This window comes from Petaurus breviceps, unplaced genomic scaffold (assembly GCF_028583685.1).
Source record: "Petaurus breviceps papuanus isolate PSGF00001 unplaced genomic scaffold, PetGlider_PUasm1.0 523, whole genome shotgun sequence".
NCBI lineage: Eukaryota > Metazoa > Chordata > Mammalia > Diprotodontia > Petauridae > Petaurus > Petaurus breviceps.
The window spans coordinates 4,440,522-4,455,606 of record NW_027186356.1 but is presented as its reverse complement, the minus strand read 5'-3'; the positions used below and the strand labels follow the sequence as shown (position 1 = coordinate 4,455,606).

At 41.4% G+C, this 15,085-nt stretch overlaps 1 protein-coding gene across 1 annotated transcript; it reads left to right on the top strand.

Annotated features, from left to right (window-relative positions):
• The first annotated feature begins 7,602 nt into the window (after positions 1-7,602).
• Positions 7,603-8,571, top strand: LOC138172262 (olfactory receptor 10H1-like). The gene has a single exon (XM_069101953.1). It carries the CDS (start codon positions 7,603-7,605, stop codon positions 8,569-8,571), a length of 969 nt encoding a protein of 322 aa, XP_068958054.1.
• The last annotated feature ends 6,514 nt before the right edge of the window (positions 8,572-15,085 follow it).

Below are 15,085 nucleotides of genomic sequence, written 5' to 3'. Positions count from 1 at the left end.
TGCTTCCTAAGGGTTTTTAATCAAACGTTCTTCCTCTTGAAATCTTTATTGATTTTAATTATATATATATATATATATATATGTTGATATGCACATATGCATGTATGTATATTCCCCAGATGCCATTTTCTGACTCCTCCTTTAATGGAAGATATATTCCTACCTAGGACTAGACTGCAAAGCTCTCTCCGCTTCTTACCATGCTGGTGTATTCGCTTTTTGTTGGATTAGCCCCTGCCTTATGTAACTTCTACAGCAAAGAACTAACTCTAACTTAATTTCAGACCGCTTTCCTTCATGCCTATTATGGTTATTCAGCAGATCCTTCCGCAGTTCCGTCCCTCCCTCTTGTTCTTCTTTTAGCTTAGTTACATAGTCTTTCTATACTTTTTTTCAGGGTTAAGAGAGGGGGAGGTAGATATTCTGGGAAGATTCTCTGCAGTCTTAAGGCTCTCAGACGCAGGGGCCACCCCAGGCAGAAGGAAGCCTAATTCTCCCCCACTTTGGTTTGCACACCTCTCCCTGACATGGCTCAGCTGAGTTCATTCTTGGCTCTTTCTGAGTTAGAATGGAAGATGATGATGACAAGATGTGCAAGTAGAGTCTACAGCAGAAGGGGATCCCAAAACACAAGTCTATGAATCAGTCTGCTCCCTTTACTAGAAGTTGAGAGTTGATGATGTAAGGGGCCTGAGTGTGTTAAGTATTAGTATTTTCAGTGTTAATTCGTAGGGCTATTATTACCTTGTTCTTCTTAGTCTATCATTCTATGGTGTACAATCCTCTTCATTAAAAAAAAAAATTGAGTGTCACTGGGGATTAGAGAATATGTCCTCTGTCCAATTGGTCATGTGACCTAGGATCATCAAGACCATTTCGTATGGCACAGTAACATTGCAGACACTTGCTAGTTGTATCATCACGGACAAATTACTTCACCACTCTGTGAGTCATTTTCCTCAACTGTAGAATGGCTGTACTAGCAGGATTGTTATGAGAAGTAAATGAGATATGGAAATACAGAGCTTTTCAGTCCATAAGTGCCATGTAAATGTTGTTGTTGTTCTTAATCTGTGTGTAGTCTACAACCCCCTTCTTGCTTGTTGCATTAGAGCAGGGACTGGGTCTTCACTAAACTGTATCTCCACAGTGCTGTGCATACAATATCATACAATAGCAGCCTAAGAAATGTGTGATGAATATAAACTAGATTATGTCTGTGTTCCCTGAAGCCACGGGAGCCTGGCCCCTGAAAAAGCTCCAGGTTCTACGGTCCCGATTTCCCAAGAAGGAGTGGCTTGGCTACCAAATAAAGTTTTTCTATCCAGAAAATAGTGGTAAAAATCGGAAGTCCCACAGGGAGTGAGGTCCAAATGTCTGCCCTTTAAGTGGAAATGACTTCTAGGACTGTCAGGATGGTCCCAGATCTACACATAACTGTCCTGAAGAGGGACTTCCTGTCCTGGTAATCAGGATTGGGACCCAGGGACCCTACAAGCCTGAACACACTCTAAGTGTCCCCTAAGAGTACCTCCATTTAATTGCACAACCCTTGGCAACAAGGGGAAATAGAGTGGGAGGGGGAGGAAGCCCAATTTTGCTCTCATGGCTCCCTGAGGTCTCTCTTGGAGGCTGGACTGCACATCTGTCTCCAGGAGCTGGTACCAGTGTCCTAGGGGAGCCAGGTCTCCATGGCCTGAAGTCCCTGCTAAGAAAAGCAGGACACATACATAGGCTACTCTGTTCCCTCCAACCTCCTGCCTGGGGTTGACCTGTGGGGCAGACTGCTGTTATCTCACCTTGCTCTGGGGCAAAGTGGGATTCACACACAGAAGTGCTGCTTTGGAGAGGTAACAGCAAGTGGGGCTGGCAGGGGGCCCACCCAGTGACCAAGGCTCCCAAGCTCCCTCAGGTGAGGCATGATCTTCTCCCCTTTATCACAAGAAAGAGGGAATTTTCATCCTCAACCTTATCCCAGTAGTCACATATCTTTCTCACATTCTGCCCAAGTGGGAAGAGCAGAAAGGATATGCAGATCACATGGGTGGTACATCAGAGAAAAGAAGAGAATGGTAGACAGGCAGAATTTGTGCCAGGTCCAGAGGGTGTGACTGGAGGGGAGAAGAAAACAAGCATACTGTGCTTGGATCCCACCCCTCCTGCAGAATTGTGTTCATTTCTGATCATCACTAAGGTCACGGCAGAATTGGGAAGGGTTTAGAGCAAGAGTTCGGATCTGGGAGGGTCCTTAAGACCATGGAATGGCAGAGATTGGAGTACTGTCAGGACCTAGACTGTGAGATTTGGGGGGAACCTCTATATAGATCCCTCAAGAAGCATTTTGGCCAGCTTGGACACAGCTGGAAAAAGGCCGCCAGGATGGAGAGAGTTGAGAGATGGTTTAGCCTAGAGAAGAATTAGGGGAAGGCATGATTAAAATCTTCAAAAATGTTAAAGTCAGTCATGTGCAAGGGAGATTAACTTCATTCTGCTTGACCCCAGAGGGCAGAACTAAGGAGCACTGAGGAGAAGCCATAGATGCAGATTTATGATCACTATGAGGAAATTCATAAGGATCCAAGCTCTCCAAGAAGGAGTAGACTAGAGAAAAACATTTTGTTCCTCTGTGCCTCAGTTTCCTCTTCTGTAAAATGAAATGGGTTGTGCTAAATGACCTATGAGGTCTATGATCTATGATCTGAGCTATTGGAGGTTTTCCAGGAAGGATAAGATAAACATCTGTTGGAGACATTTCAGAAATGATTCCCATTCAGGGTCATATTCTGACGCATCCTGGCTGTGTGACCCTGGGTAAGTTACTTCACCTCAACACCCCAGTCAATTCTCTAAAACTTGAAGTTTTAGAGAAAGTGCCTCTCTATACTAGTAAAGGGGATTTCTTTCCTCACAACTCCCCACATCAGTGAAATGACAAATCTGACCCCAGGTCCTCTCTCCATGCTGCTTAGGCGTGTGTAGTTTGACTTAAATGCTTTCTAAGGTCCATTGAGGTATCTCCGAAGGAAGAAGGAATCATGTTTTAGCAACCAAAGATATGGTAAGGACAGCCATATTCCCATGTTTGTGGGTGGGGGCGAGAACTCACACAGCAGAGATCGGGAAGAAGGTGCCCCCAGGGAGGGACAATGGAGTGGGATGAAGTTGTAAGAATAAAAATCAGTGTAGACAAGGAGTGGAGACAGTTGGCAAAAAGGACAGAATGTTGACAGGAAGCTGAGGTAGAGCAGCTGATATGGGAGACAGCTAATGCCTGGGGCCCAACTGAGATGGGAACATGTAGCTGGGCGGAGAAGGCTGGGAGTCAGTGAGTCACAGTGGGAAAAGTTATGGATCTGGAGTCTTAGAAACTGAACCCAGGTCCTAGCTCAGGTCCTTGTTACTGGTTAGAATTTAGACACATCCCTCTCATTTTTCAGGCTTCAGTTTCTTCACAGGTAAAATAAGGGGCTTGGACTAGATGACCTTGGAGATGCCTTCCAGGTTTAAATTTATGACCCTTTAGACAGGAAACATTCCCTTTCAGGCAAATAGGGGGCCTGGGAGGTCTGAGCAATGTCTGTAGGGAAAGGAGCTTCAGATTTCCAAACAAATGGAGCCCTAGAGGAGGAGGTTAGCAGGAGGAAAGGTGGGAGGGAGGGCCATTCTTGTTTCTTGTTTCCTGCGCGTTGGGCCAGAGAGATCATACAAGTGTGGGATATAGATCTTATCAATTCGCCCAAGAGCCAGGGCAGTTGGAGTGGAAGGTAGAGGAAGAGACTAGCAGAGCAGAGTCAGACCCATCAGCCTGAGGAATGCTCAGAGGGGTCACAGGCTTCTCCATTCTCTTCCTTCTCTAGGTCAGCCCAGAACCAGCTCTCCTTTGAGCAATGACCTGGGTAAGCTCCCCCATTCCTGGCTGAAGCTCACTAATCATCCATTTAATGACCGTGTGACTGTGAGCAGCAATTCCTATCACTTCTCTGAAGTTCAGTTAACTTACCTATAAAATGGGGTGATAGTCCTTGTAGGAACTCCCTCAGAGAGTGTCTTCCAAACTGCAAAGTACCTTAGAAATGTGAGCCATTATCATTTTTATTTGACTCCCTGTTCTCCCATCTTCCTGCCCACTGCCACCATATCTGGGTATCCTGACTCCAGAGCCCAACTCCCTTTCCCCCTCCCCACCCTCTCCTACACATTACCAGTCACTTCTAGGGCTGGTTTAAAAATATACAAACTTTACATACATCATCTCACTGGAGTCCACAAAAATCCAAATGAGGTAGATGGAAGCTTCAGGCATTGTTATCCCATTTTACCAATGAAAACAATGAGCCTCTGAAAGATTGACTTGCCCAGGGCCACACAACTAGTATTAGAGGCAAAATCTGAACCAATATCAATCAGTCAGTCAACAAGCATTATTTATTAAGTGCATATTAGGAAAAAGGGGTTGCATAAATTGGAATTTACAGGATAAGTAAGAACCCACAGTTTTAGCATGTGGGGAAGACAGTGCAAAAAAAAAGACGTGAAGGCAGGAAAATGTGGAGCATAAATAGGGACCAGCACAGAGTCCAGACTGGTTGGATCATAGATTGTGTATGACAAAGAGTAAAATTAGATGGACAAGAAAGGTGTACAAGATGATGGGAGAGGCTCAAGTATCAAAGTGAGAAGTCTGAACTTTAAAGGAATGGTAGGGAATTAGGGGACACCTTTGATCAAAAGAGTGACATAAACCCATCTATTTATGCACAAAGGGTACATGTGAAGGTGTGTGGAGGGAAGAGAGAGTGCAAGTGTAAAAAGACCTGGAAGGAGGCTGGGACAAGAGACAAGGGAGGTAGCAATGAGAACCATACTTGGATGATGTTTTTTTTTTATTCAGAGAAGAGGGGACAGCTGCTGGAGACATTGTCAAAGTAGCACCCTCAGGATTTTCTTTACATTAATAACAGGTATAGTTTTCTCTTTCATCTAGAGAAGAAGAATCTAAAATTCTCTAAAGAATATCCATCTCATTTAATAGCCCCTCTTCCTCTCATCTCTTGATTCTCAGTATCTCTTCCTCTTTTACTGTCTGAAATCTAACATTGCTAAGAATAATCCCACAAGCTCCCACTTACCCTAAGCTTACAAGGTAACTTTCCCCACTGTAGCCCTATGTATAGTGCAAGCTTCATCATCTCTATTTTACAATTGAAGAAATGGTGACCCAAAGGAGAAACTGAATTTTCCAAGCTACAACCATCACAGCTAGTGACAGAGGCAGCTGTAGTTCAACACCTTTGGAGCTGCTGGCTCCAAGTCCAGGGTTGTTTTCAGTACATTACAGTGACTCTTTGAGAGTGGCGTCTGTGTCCAGGAGCTCTGTTCCTGCCTTTACTCCCCACTCCTGGAGACATTTGATTCAAGAGTTACTAAAGTTCTCTCTGTTCTCAGTCCTTCCCCTCTTCTGAATGGTTCCTGGTGCTGACTCAAACCTTCTCCTTTCCTGACTCCCTCACCTGACCTCTTACTCCCTCAGCCACACAAATCTAAGATGCCAGTCAGTTGACATTTTTCAAATCCCTCTTACTGGAGGTCATTGCCTACATGCTGTAGATGAAGATAAAGGAAATAAAAGGCATTAGTAAGCTTATGGAACTGTCTAGACACAGATGTATAAGATCCTCAAAGACTCTAAAACAATGGACCAAATTTTTTTTAAAATGAAGTTAAATATGAGATCTTATACTTGGTTTCAAAAAAATCAATTGCACAAGTATAGCATGTTGACCTTTAAGTCAGGAAATGCCAGGTTCATATCTTGCTTCTGATACTTACTAGCTCAGTGACCATGGACAAGTAAGTTAACATCTCGAAGTCTCAGTTTCCTCATCTGTAAAATAATGGAGTTGTACTCTTTGACCTCTACTGTCCTTTCCAGTTCCAAATCTATGATTCTGTGATCCTATGAAGTAAAAGATGGAGGAAATGCAACTAGGCAACAGGTGGCATGGGAAAGTGAGGGTTTTAGCGCACTACAAGGTAAGTATAAGATAACATGGAAGCTAAAATCTGCAACAATGTTGTGGTTTGAGGTTGCCTTAAGAAAGGCTCATATCATAAATTATCCATTTGGAACTGAAAGGGATTATCATTTTGCATATGGGGAAATTAAGGTGCAGAGAAGTGGAGTGATTGGCCTGAATTCACACGGATAAATTTAATGGAAGAGCCAGAATTTGAACCCAAGATACTCTGACTCCAAATCCAGCAATCTTCTCCCTGTCCCATGGGCTTTATCAAAAACTAGGCAAAGTAATTATCCATCTCTCTTGGTCATACTCAAATTGAATCTGAAGTATTGTGCTCAGAGTCAGGCATCACATTTTAGGAAGGATGATGACACATTAGAGAATATCCAAAATGGAGAGGAGACTAAACATTGCTTCACAAAAATCACTTGACGAATCTGAGGTTGTTGGGTCCAGAGAAGAGAAGACTCAGGGGAAACATAGTAGTTGTGTTCAAGGATCTGGATTGCTGTCATGCAGAAGAACAATTAGATTTCTTCTGTTTGGCCCCAGAGGGCAGAATCAGGAGACGTGGAAGAAATTTAGAGTCATATTTTTAGAACAGGTGCCAATCTGCCTTGAGAGAGAGGCATTTCCTCACCACAAGGTCCTTATACCAATGAAATGAAAGGTCTGATACCAGCCTCATTCAGAAGTTCAAGTTGGGTATAGGGAGGATCAATCACCAAGGAATAAAGGAAGGAGATAGATAAAGGCCCTATGAATACCAGCTGACACAGTTGGGTGATGAATCCAGTCCTGATATTACTATTTCTGACCTGCTATTTCTGTCCACTATATTTAATCCCCATTTTTGAGTCATTCCCTTCCTTGGATTTCTCCAGTGCTGTACTCTCCTCATTCACTGCATTTAGTTCTCACCATGGCAGAGAACTATAGTGGTTGAAACTCTAGCTGCCATGTGGCAGGGCAGGAGGAACAGTTATCTCCAAGACCATCAAGATAGTACTAGGTATATGCCCATGGGTCTAACTCTAGTGAGAAACATAAAGTGCTGGGGAAATCAGAGTGGCAGGGGACGTTCAGAAGGGTGAAGTAGAGGATTGCCTAGGATAAGAGGAATATTTGCTAAGACAAAGACTGGGTGGAGTGATGTATTTACTTCTCAAGATCTTGGTTTCCCATCTTTGGGAATCTCTGATTCCCATTTGCTTTTGTTCACAGTTAGGCAAAGGGACCTTTTGTACTAAAAATCTACTGTTAACTTTTCTCCTCTTAATTCTCACCCTCCCTCAAGTTTAGTCTCCGTGCTGGGAGCAGAAGTGCCAGGTTCACATTCATCCTTGTCATCTTTTCCACATTCCATATTTTCACAATGAGAGCTGTCCTTGATTGGAATGCTCTGCCTGAAGTGGTAGTGAGCTCCCTATCACTGGAAGTCTTCAAATGGAGGCTGGATGACCGCTTGTTGGGGATGTGCTTGAGTGGATTGATGCTCTCTGTAGTGGCTGGACTAAATGTCCTCTGAAGTCTTTTCCAATTCTCAAGTTCATAATTCAATGACAACTTTGTTTTTCTCATGTCCAGCTCTGGTATAGCTTTCATGCTGTCTCCAAATCATACCGTAGTGTCTGAGTTCATTCTCATAGGCTTCTCCACATTCCCCCAGCTTCAGCTGTTATTCTTTGTGATATTTCTCCTGATGTATTTGTTCACACTGCTGGGCAACCTTCTCATCATGTTGACCATCCGGAGTGAACGGAGCCTCCACACACCCATGTACTTCTTTCTATGTACACTTTCTATCTCAGAAATCTTCTACACTTTTGCCATCATCCCTCGAATGCTCACTGACCTGGTCTCCAATCATCATACCATCTCCTTCCTGGGCTGTGCAAACCAGATGTTCTTCTCCTTCACATTTGGCTTCACCCACTCTTTCTTGCTCACGGTCATGGGCTATGACCGCTATGTGGCCATCTGTCACCCCTTGCGCTATAATGTGCTCATGAACTCACAGGGTTGTGCCTGGTTGGTGGCCACCTCATGGCTTGGTGGCATGGTAATGGGGCTGGTGGTTACACTTGCCATTTTCCACCTGACTTTCTGTGGGCCCAATAAGATCCACCATTTCTTCTGTCATGTACCCCCCCTGGTGAAGCTAGCCTGTGGAGATGTTTCAATAGTGGCCATGGGAGTAGGGATGGTCTGCATCACAGCCTTATTGGGCTGCTTCCTCCTCATCCTCCTCTCCTATGCCTTTATTGTGGCTACCATCTTGAGAATTCCTTCTGCTGAGGGTCGTCGCAAAGCTTTCTCTACCTGTGCCTCCCATCTCACTGTGGTAGTTGTGCACTATGGCTTTGCCTCTGTCATTTATCTTAAACCCAAGGCCCCAGAATCCCTGGAAGGGGACACCCTGATGGGCATCACCTACACTGCTCTCACTCCCTTTCTGAGCCCCATCATCTTCAGCCTGAGGAACAAGGAGCTGAAAAATGCCCTGAAGAAAGTCTTCTTCAGTAGCCAGTGTACCTTGCAACTCTGATAGGGAAATTACTAGGTTGTTAGGAACTAGCACTATATGATTTTCTTTTGAGATTTTATGCAATGGAATGGTCCTTAGAAGAATGAAGGAGCAAATGAATGAATGGACTTATTCTCTTAACTCACATGAGTAATAATAATAATAATGATAGCCTTTATATTGTGAATTAACTTTCAAAAACACTTGAAATGTTATATTATTTGATCCTCACAACCACCTATCTTTGAGGAAGGCAATACTATTGTCCTCACTTTACAGATGAGGAAACAGGCTAAGTGGTTGTCCCTGGTCACATAGCTAGTAGATGTCTAAGATTTTGAACTTGAGACTTCCTGATTCTAAGTCCAACACTCTATCTACTATGCCACCTAAGTTTCCAAATCAAGACTATATCTTCCTTCATGGTTTTATGGTACCCTTGAGGGGTTGGAATAGCTAATTTCATCAATTCAAACCCACATTTAGGTTTGTTATACATAATGTTAACTACAAGTTAACAGTATTTCCCATAATTCTTATATCATTTAGCCACTTACATATAAATTAACTTTCTAAAAACATTATTTTCTACAAAAAATATAACAGGAACAGAAGTACAAACCATAGCCAAAAATGGAAGTATAATCTCCCTTATACCACCTCTGTTTCTGGAAATATTGGGATCAAATTTAAAGGGGTTACTACAAGGCATTTGTTCCTCTGTGTTCATTTCCAGGTTTGGCAAAACCAATGGAGAGATTCATTCCCTTGAGTGGAGGGCACAGCAACAATTTACTGCTGGGCTGCTTTCCAGTGGATCCTCAGAGGTGTTCTAGTAGATCATAGTCAACTGTCCACACCCTCTGACATGGACCCTCTTCTGCTAGCTTACCACTTTGACTTTTCAAAGCCTACAAAGTTATGGTTGTCTCCAATATAACTTTACCTAAAAACAAGAAATAATAAGCACAATAAGACAAAGAACAGAAGCCCATATTCATAAGAATTAGGTTGGTTTTAGGTGAGAAGGGCAAAAGCCTCTGTCTATCCAGAGGCTTACAGGCAGAAAAAAAGGAAGCATCTTGGCCATTCAATGCCTTTTAAAAAGCGTTCTTAGTTCCATAAGCAAATCAAAAATCTGTCTTTTCACCATGAGGTAGCCAGACTGGGAAAAGGGGCATAATGTTTATGCATGCTCCAAAGTACATGTGGGGGCTGCATCACCCATGCACCCTGGCAAACTCATAAGGGCCGGACTGTGTCAGTTTCCCATTATACATGATAAAGTATTTACTATGAGCAAGACACTGCAGTGGGCGCTGGGGATTCAAACAGAAAGAGCAAGTCAGCCCCAGCTGGAGAATCTTGTGCTGTAACTGGAGAGACAATGCATGTTCTGATCTCAACATTGGCTCTAGCAATGAGATCACAGCCAAAGTGACACTGACATTATGGGATTAATTTCCTCCTTTGTCCAGGTCAGAAAATTTGAATTCTCTAGGAATCCTTGTGCTTAGATGGCTGTTCATTTATAAATATGGTTTATCATGAATGGATTAACCAAAATTGCTTCTCTGATCCTTAGTGCCTGTTTGACCTGGTCCAGTTTAACCTCTCAGGGTCTTAGTTTTCTCATCTGAATACCAAGGGCATTGGATGACTAGATAATCTTCAAGGTCTCTCCCCATGTCATGTCTGAGATGCAAAGGGTTTTAAAATCAAGAATGGGTGAGGTTCTACAGACACACATACACAGATAGACACGTATTCACACACACACACACACACACACACACACACACTTCCAGGTTAACCTGTGGAGATAAAATAGGAAAGAACCAACCTCATTCCTCTCAAGCTTTACAAAGCAACTACCCACTGAGGCAGGGAATACTAGTGTTATTATCCCTTTATACAGATGAGGAAACTGAAGCTCAGAGAAGAAAAGGGACTTGATGAAGCTTATGAACGTGTATGAGCCAGAACTTCAACTTGAACTTTCTGGCTCCAACTTCAACATGCTTCCTAATAGCATTATGCCTTTCTCCTATCAAATGGAGAATGCAGGAATCTTAAGGACCAAAGCAGAAGTTCCCTAGAATGGGAAGAAATGAGTTTCAGGTATTTGGATTCAGGGATATCCAGGAAGAAGAAAATCTGTAGACCTTTCTCTTAAGTTGAATGAACCTAGTCTTTCTGTCATCTGCTGCTTCATTGTCACTTTTGTTTAAATTTCAAATAACTCTATGAAATACTATGATAATAATAATGGTAATAATGTAGCCTATGGAACTTTATTACACCTCTGAGCTCACACAGAACCAAGTTCATCCTTGAGTGAGTCTCAGTCTTATTCTTTGGTTAATTTCTCAATCCAAGATTTCCCCTGGGAATATATGAATTTGACTTGCTTCTCTAACCTAGATGTCCTTAATTTCCTTGCAAGCACCACGTTATTTAGGCACTGAATATTTTTCATCTACAATAAAGTTAGAAAAGACTCATCTAGACATACATATATACATATATGTCCATGTGTGTATATGTGTATGTACACGTATATATAATATAGACATATGTGTGCCACTCTGTGATATGTATTCATGCATGTATATGTGTATGTATTTATCCTATATGTAATTAATTTGTATATATTTGTTTGTTTGTTGTCTCCCATTAGGTCATTAGCTCCTCAAGGTCAAAGATTCTCTTACTTTCTTTGTAACTCTGGTATTTAACACAGGTCATGGCACATAGTACATGCTTAATAAATGCTTTTTGACTGATTGACTTTCTCAATCTGGTTTTTCCCCTCTGACTATATGACATCTTCCTGAGCTGTGACATCCACTGGACACAAGCATTTATTAAGCAATAACTACAAGTACTGCTAGGTACTGGGGTTATGAAGAAATGCCTGAAATAGTCCCTGACCTGAAGGAGGTTACATTCTATCAGGAGAGAAACGTATGCATAAATAAGCTATGATAGATAGGTAGATTTGTGTGTGTATAAATAAGTATATGCTGCATATGTGTGGCCGTGTGTGTGTGTGTGTGTGTGTGTGTGTGTGTGTGTGTGTATAATGGAGAGAGGGGGGGAAATATGAGGTAATGAAGGGAAGCATTAGAAATTGAGGGAGAGGTTTCAGAAAATGTCTCATTAGGAGGCAGTGTTTGAGCTGAACTTCTAAGGAAGTAAGACATTCTAGGAGGCAAGGATGAGATGGTATAATCTTCTGGGTATGGAAGAGAGATAGGCTAAAGGAAGAGGTTTGGGAGATAAGGTGTTGTGTGGGAACAATAATAAGAAGGTCAGTCTGACTGGACCACCAAGTCTATGAAGAGGGCTAATAAGGCTAGGGACATACTTGGGAAGAGTTTTAAATACCGACCAGAATAATATGATCCTAGAAGCATTAGGGAACAATTAGTACAGCTGAACATCACTTCAGTTTGTTTGCCTGCCATGATACATGGCTAATTTACAATTACTTTATAGTCTATTAAAATTCTCCAGATCTTTTTCACATCAATTTTCACCTAGCTGGGTCTCTATGAAAAAATCACAGATTCATAGATTTGGAAGGGATGTCAAAGGATAGCTAGTCCAACCTGTACCTGAATAGAAATCTCCTCTCTTATAGCATGCCTCACAAGTATTATCCAGTTCCTCTATCATGTTCTACCATCCAATTATGACAAGCTCATTTCCCCCTAGCGCCTCCTATTCTGCTTCTGGAAAGCTCTAAAATTTAATAAGAAGCAATGCTATGTCATGGAAAGAACCCTGAACAAGGAGTCAAGAATTTGGATTCACATCCTACCTCTGACTTTTATATACCCCTGGGTGACCATAGACAAGTCCCTTAGTCTCTCTGAACTATAATTTCCTCATATGTGAAATAGGATTAATAATATCTACACTACCTATTTCACAGGTTTGTTGAGATGATTAAATTAATTAATGTATGCAAAGTGCTTTTAAAAAAAACTTAAAGGAGTTGAAATCTTCCCCTCTATAATTTCCACCCTTAACTTCTAGTTCTGCCTTTGGGAGAAGTTGACATGGGAGAGGTCAGGGTTAGGGAGTAGTGAAAGATCACTGGATTTGGGATCAGAAAGCCAGGAGTTTGAGACCTGGCTCTGTCTCTTATTGCTTATGGGACCTTTTGGGAGTGAGTCATTTCACCTGTTTTCTGATCTCTCAAATAAGGGGATAGGACAGCTAGGTCTCTATTAATGTGAACAATGGGTCCCATGAATTGATCAAATTGGTCAAGTTCATAATACACAGTCCCATTGGGTTGGAAGAAATGACCATAGTTTACATAATTATAACTTCAAATAGCACAAATTCAAATACATGACACCATTCCAAGGGATTCATTGCATATGACTAGAACTATGAGGGATTGTGAAAAGCTTCTTGTAGAAGGTGGAATTTTAGTTGAGAATCAAAAGAAACTGGGGAAGCCAAGAAATGGAAATGAGGTGGGAGAGCATTGGAAGCATGGGGGACAACCAAAGAAAATGCAGTGAGTCAAGAGATGGAATTCCTTGTTTATTGAATAACAAGGAGGTCAAGTTATTTTGTGCCCTGGCATAAAGTAAGCGCTTAGCAAATACTTGTTGACTGGCTCTTTTCTTTCACCCTCATAAAGAGGCTTCTAGACTCCTCTTCACTTTCTACATTGAGAGTGGTATCATATATCCAAAAATGTTGATATTTTTCCCAGCAACCTTAATTCCAGTTTTTTATTGATCCAGTCTAGCATTTCACATTTCACTCTGTATATATGTTAAATAAAGTGACACAATATCACCTCGTTGTACACCTTTTCTAATCTTAAAACAATCAGTTGTTCCATCTTCAGTTCTTTTTTTTTTTTTTTTTGCTTTTTGGAAGGCAATTGGGGTTAAGTGACTTGCCCAAGGTCACATGGCTAGTTTTTGTGTTAAGTGTCTGAGGCTGGATTTGAACTCAGGACCTCCTGACTCCAGGGCCAGTGCTCTATCCACTGCACAACCTAGCCACCCCCTCCCATGTTCAGTTCTAACTGTTGCTTCTTCGCCCTCATACACCTCAGTAGACAAATAAGATGATCTGGTAATCCTGGTACTCTTTGAGGACTAGTCATGTTTTGTTGTGATCCACACAGTCAAAGGCTTTAGAATAATCAAGAAAACAGAAATAGATGTTTTTCTGGAACTCCCTTGCTTTCTCCATAATCCAGTCAATATTGGTAATTTAGTCTCTAGTTTTTCTGCGTCTTTGAAAACCAACCTGTTCTAGTAATTCTTAATTCATATATTGCTGAAGTCTAGCTTGCAGAATCTTAAGCATAACCTTGCTGACAAATAAAATGAGTGCAACTGGTAATTTGAACATTCCTTGGCATTGCCTTTCTTTAGTATTGGGACAAAAATAAATCTTTCCCAATCCAGTGACCACTGTTGGTGTTTCCAAATTTGCTGGTATATTGAATGAGCACTTCAAAACATCATCTTTTAGGATTTTAAATAGCTTAGCTGGAATTCTATTACCTCCACCAGTCTTATTGTTAGTGATGCTTTCTAAGGCCCACTTGACTTTATTTTCCAGAATGTCTAGCTCTAGATTAGTAACCAGAACATCATAGTTATTGGCGATTTTAAGATCTTTCTTGTACATTTCTTTTGTGTATTCTTGCAACCTATTCTTAATCTCTTCTGATTCTATTAAATCTCTACCATTTTTGTCTTTTATCATGCCTATTTTACATGAAATGTTTTCTCGATGTCTCTAATTTTTATGAAGAGATCTCATCCTTCTAAGATGGCTTGAAGTTTAACATCAAAAAGCTAAGATCTTGGCAACTGGTCCCATCATTTCCTGGCAAATAGAGGGAGAAGAAATGGAAGCTGTGTCAGATTTTGTGTTATTGGGCTCAAAAATCACTGCAGATTGTTACTATAGCCATGAAATTAAAAAACACATGCTCCTTAGGAGGAAAACTATGGCAAATCTTGAACAACATACTAAAAAGAAAAGATATCACCTTGGTAGCAAAGGTCCATATAGTCAAAGTTATAATTTTTCCATAACAATGTATGGCTATTGGACTATAAGGAAAGAGGAACATCACAGAATCAATGCTTTTGAATTTTGGTGCTGAAGAAGACTTGAGAGCCCTTGGAGCACAAGGAAATCAAATCAGTAAATACTTAAAGAAATTAACTCAAGCTATTCACTGCAAGGTCAAATGCTGAAGCTAAAGCTTAAAATCTTTGGGATGAGAAGACAGGATTCATTGGGAAAGACCCTGATGTCAGGAAGGATTGAAGTCAAAAGGAAAATGGGATGGCAGAGGATAGTATGGATAGATAGTGTCATGGAAACAATAAACAAAAACTTGAACATACCTCAAAAGATAATGGAGGATAGAAGGGTCTGGTGTGCTATGGTCCATGGGGTCATGAAGAGTTGGACATGACTCAACAACTGAATAACAACAATGAAAGTTAACTGCCATGTAACCTCATTGCAACTAGAG